The 5,000-nt window shown below is 49.1% G+C and overlaps 2 protein-coding genes across 2 annotated transcripts in view; one reads left to right on the top strand and one right to left on the bottom strand.

Annotated features, from left to right (window-relative positions):
- Positions 1-5,000, bottom strand: part of LOC135532479 (zinc finger protein 436-like) — a 781,678-nt gene that overhangs the window by 627,776 nt on the left and 148,902 nt on the right. The window lies entirely within an intron of this gene.
- LOC135532795 (protein sidekick-1-like) overlaps positions 1-5,000 on the top strand; it is a 346,541-nt gene that overhangs the window by 305,175 nt on the left and 36,366 nt on the right. Inside the window, exon 32 of the mRNA XM_064960236.1 lies at positions 1,530-1,600. Within this exon, the coding sequence (XP_064816308.1) occupies positions 1,530-1,600 (71 nt within the window). The remainder of the gene's footprint in view (positions 1-1,529; positions 1,601-5,000) is intronic.

Here is a 5,000-nt window from a genome sequence, read left to right as displayed (position 1 = left end):
GAAGGAGGGAGGGTGGGAGGCTGTTATCACACTACAGGATGGTAGGAGACAGGAGGGGAGGGGGAGGGAGGGAGGGAGGGAGGGAGGGAGGGAGGGAGGGAGGGAGGGAGGGAGGGAGGATGTTATCACACTACAGGATGGTAGGAGACAGGAAGGAGGGAGGGAGGCTGTTATCACACTACAGGATGGTAGGAGGGAGGGAGGGAGGGAGGGAGGGAGGGAGGGAGGGAGGGAGGGAGGGAGGCTGTTATCACACTACAGGATGGTAGGAGACAGGAAGGAGGGAGGGAGGCTGTTATCACACTACAGGATGGTAGGAGACAGGAAGGAAGGAGGGAGGGAGGCTGTTATCACACTACAGGAGGGAGGGAGGGAGGGAGGGAGGGAGGGAGGGAGGGAGGGAGGGGGAGACTGTTATCACACTACAGGAGGGAGGGAGGGAGGCTGGGAGGGAGGCTGTTATCACACTACAGGATGGTAGGAGACAGGAGGGAGGGGGGAGGCTGTTATCACACTACAGGATGGTAGGAGACAGGAGGGAGGGGGGAGGCTGTTATCACACTACAGGATGGTAGGAGACAGGGAGGGAGGGAGGGAGGGAGGGAGGCTGTTATCACACTACAGGATGGTAGGAGACAGGGAGGGAGGGAGGGAGGGAGGGAGGGAGGGAGGGAGGGAGGGAGGGAGGGAGGGAGGGAGGGAGGGAGACTGTTATCACACTACAGGATGGTAGGAGACAGGAGGGAGGGGGAGGCTGTTATCACACTACAGGATGGTAGGAGACAGGAGGGAGGGGGAGGCTGTTATCACACTACAGGATGGTAGGAGACAGGGAGGGAGGGAGGGAGGCTGTTATCACACTACAGGATGGTAGGAGACAGGAGGGAGGGAGGGAGGGAGGGAGGGAGGGAGGGAGGGAGGGAGGGAGGGAGGGAGGGAGGGAGGGAGGGAGGGAGGGAGGGAGGGAGGGAGGGAGGGAGAAAATTACCCTGTTTTATATCATCCAAATTAAGATTTTTCCATTTTCTTTCCATCTCTCCATCTCTCTCCATATCTCCATCTCTCCATCTCTCTCCATCTCTCCATCTTTCTCCATATCTCTCCATCTCTCTCCATATCTCCATCTCTCTCCATCTCTCCATATCTCTCCATCTTTCTCCATCTCTCTCTCTCCATCTTTCTCCATCTATCCATCTCTCTCCATCTCTCCATCTCTCTCCATCTCTCCATCTTTCTCCATCTCTCCATCTCCATCTCTCATTCTCTCCATCTCTCCATCTCCTTCTCTCCATTTATCCATATCTCCATCTCCATATCTCTCCATCTTTCTCCATATCTCTCCATCTTTCTCCATCTATCCATCTCTCTCCATCTCTCCATCTCTCTCCATCTCTCCATCTTTCTCCATCTCTCCATCTCCATCTCTCCTTCTCTCCATCTCTCCATCTCCTTCTCTCCATTTATCCATATCTCCATCTCCATTATCTCTCCATCTTTCTCCATCTCTCTCCATCTGTCCATCTCTCTAGTTCCTGAGGAGGCTCCAGTGATAGTATCAGTTAAACCCTCTACTACTACCTCTGTTCTGGTGCAGTGGCAGGTACACACACACCTCGCAACACACACACACACACACTAAACACATCCAGTTCGCTCAAGATTGACTTTGAAATTGGACATCTGTCGGGAAATGCATTCAAAACCGGCCACTAGGGGGAGTGAGCGTTTAATGTTTGGAGCAACTTGGAACTTTGACCTTTGGATTAAAGGGAGATATGAGTCTCCAGATTCAGTGATTTTTGCAATTCGTTCCAGTCATTGGCAGCAGAGAACTGGAAGGAAAGGCGGCCAAAGGGAGTGTTGGCTTTGAGGATGACCAGTGAAATATACCAGCTGGAGCGTGTGCTATGGGTGGGTGCTGCTATGGTGACCAGTGAGCTGAGATAAGGTGGGGCTTTACCTAGCATAGACTTGTAGATAATCTGTAGCCAGTGGGTTTGGCGACGAATATGTAGCGAGGGCCAGCCAACGAGAGCATACAGGTCACAGTGGTGGGTACTATATGGGGCTTTGGTGACAAAATGGATGGCACTGTGATAGACTACATCCAGTTTGCTGAGTAGAGTGTTGGAGGCTATTTTGTAAATATCTTTGTAAATCGCCAAAGTCTATTTTGTAAATGACATTGCCGAAGTCAGAGATCGGTAGGATAGTCATGAGTGAAGCATGAGTGAAGAAAGCTTTGTTGCGAACTAGGAAGCCGATTCTAGATTTAATTTTGGATTGGAGATGCTTAATGTGAGTCTGGAAGGACAGTTTACAGTCTAACCAAACACCTAGGTATTTGTAGTTGTCCACATATTCTAGGTCAGAACCGTCCAGAGTAGTGATGCTAGTCTGGCAGGCGGGTGCGGGCAGCAATCGGTTGAAGAGCATGCATTTAGTTTTACTAGCATTTAAAAGCAGTTGGAGGCCACGGAAGGAGTGTTGTATGGCATTGAAGCTCGTTTCGAGGTTTGTTAACACAGTGTCCAAAGAAGGGCCAGATGTATACAGAATGGTGTCGTCTGCATAGAGGTGGATCAGGGAATCGCCCGCAGCAAGAGCAACATCATTGATATATACAGAGAAAAGAGTTGGCCCGAGAATTGAACCCTGTGGCACCCCCATAGAGACTGCCAGAGGTCCGGACAACAGGCCCTCCGATTTGACACACTGAACTCTATCAGAGAAGTAGTTGGTGAACCAGGCGAGGAAATCATTTGAGAAACCAAGGCTGTTGTGTCTGCCAATAAGAATGCGGGGATTGACAGAGTCGAAAGCCTTGGGCAAGTCGATGAAGACGGCTGCACAGTAATGTCTCATCGATGGCGGTTATGATATCGTTTAGGACCTTGAGCATGGCTGAGGTGCACCCATGACCAGCTAGGAAACCAGATTGCATAGCGGAGAAGGTACGGTGGGATTCGAACTGGTCGGTGATCTGTTTGTTAACTTGGTTTTAGAAGATTTTAGAAAGGCAGGGCAGGATGGATATAGGTCTATAACAGTTTGGGTCTAGAGTGTCTCCCCCTTTGAAAAGGGGGATGACCGCGGCTTTCCAATCTTTGGAGATCTCAGACGATACAAAAGAGAGGGTGAACAGGCTAGTAATAGGGGTTGCAACAATTTCAGCGGATAATTTTAGAAAGAGAGGGTCCAGATTGTCTGGTCCTGCTGATTTGTAGGGATCCAGTTTTGGGACTTTACAGAGTCCCTAAACATTTTCTAATTAGTGCTACAGGAAGCAAATTTCTGTTTGAAAAAGCTAGCTTTAGCTTTCCTAACTGACTGTGTATATTGGTTCCTGACTTCCCTGAAAAGTTGCATATCGCAGTGGCTGTTTGATGCTAATGCAAAACGCCACAGGATGTTTTTTGCTGGCCAAGTCTGAAGAGAACCAAGGGCTATATCTGTTCCTGATTCTACATTTTTTGAAAGGGGCTTATTTAAGATGGTGAGGAAGGCACTTCTAAAGAATGACCAGGCATTCTCTACTGACGGGATGAGGTCAATCTGTTTCATACTCTCTCAGGTGAGAAGACGAGTGCAGAGGGCAGTCAAGTGAACCAAGGGCTATATCTGTTGGGGGGCATGCTTATTTAAGATGGTGAGGAAAGCACTTTTAAAGAGCAGGCATCCTCTACTGATGGAATGAGGTCATTATCCTTCCAGGATACCTGGGCCAGGTCGATTAGAAAGGCCTGCTTGCTGAAGTGTTTTAGGGAGCTCTTGACAGTGATGAGGGGTGGTCGTTTGACCACGGACGCAGGCAATGAGGCAGTGATCACTGAGATCCTGGTTGAAGACAGCAGAGGTGTATTTAGAGGGCAAGTTGGTCTGGATGATATCTATGAGGCCCATGGTTATGGATTTAGGGTTTTATCTGGTAAATTCCTTGATAATTTGTGTGAGATTGAGGGCATCTAGCTTAGATTGTAGGATGGCTGGGGTGCTACGCTGGTCCCAGTTTAGGTCACCTAACAGTACGAACTCTGAAGATAGATGGGGGGAAATCAATTCACGTATGGTGTCCAGGGCACATCTGGGGGCTGAGAGGGATCTATAACAAGTGGCAACGGTGAGAGACTTGTTTCTGGAAAGGTGGATTTTAAAAGTAGAAGCTCAAATTGTTTGGGCGCAGACCTGGATAGTGTGACAGAACTCTGCAGGCTATCTCTGCAGTAGATTGCAACTTCACCCCCTTTGGCAGTTCTATCTTGTCAGAAAATGTTGGGCATTCCTAATTCCTAAACCAGGATTCAGACACGTCTAGGACTTCAGGCTTGGCGGAGTGTGATAAAGCAGTGAATAAAACAAAGTTAGGGAGGAGGCTTCTGATGTTAACATGCAAGAAACCAAGGCTTTTAAAGTTACAGAAGTCAACAAATGAGAGCGCCTGGGGAATAGGTGTGGTGCTGGGGGCTACAGGGCCTGGATTCACCTCTACATCACCAGAGGAACAGAGGAGGAGTAGAATAAGGGTACGGCTAAAGGCTATAAGAACTGGTCGTCTAGAACGTTGGGGACAGAGAATAAAAGGAGCAGATTTCTGGGTGTGGAAAAATAGATTCAAGGCATAATGTACAAACAAGGGTATGGTAGGATGTGAGTACAGTGGAGGTAAACCTAGGCATTGAGTGACGATGAGAGCGGTTGTGTCTCTGGAGGCACCAGTTAACCCAGGTGAGGTCTCCCCATGTGTGAGCTGGGACAAAAGAGCTATCTAAGGCATGTTGAGCGGGGCTGGGGGCTCTACAGTGAAATAAGACAATAGTAACCAACCTGAACAGCAGTAGACAAGGCATATTGACATTAGGGAGAGGCATGTAGGGCAGGGCTGGGGGCTCTACAGTGAAATAAGACAATAGTAACCAACCTGAACAGCAGTAGACAAGGCATATTGACATTAGGGAGAGGCATGTAGGGCAGGGCTGGGGGCTCTACAGTGAAATAAGACA

This window comes from Oncorhynchus masou, chromosome 5 (genome assembly GCF_036934945.1).
Source record: "Oncorhynchus masou masou isolate Uvic2021 chromosome 5, UVic_Omas_1.1, whole genome shotgun sequence".
Taxonomy (NCBI): domain Eukaryota; kingdom Metazoa; phylum Chordata; class Actinopteri; order Salmoniformes; family Salmonidae; genus Oncorhynchus; species Oncorhynchus masou.
The sequence above is the reverse complement of the archived record's forward strand: the minus strand, read 5'-3'. Positions and strand labels throughout refer to the sequence as shown.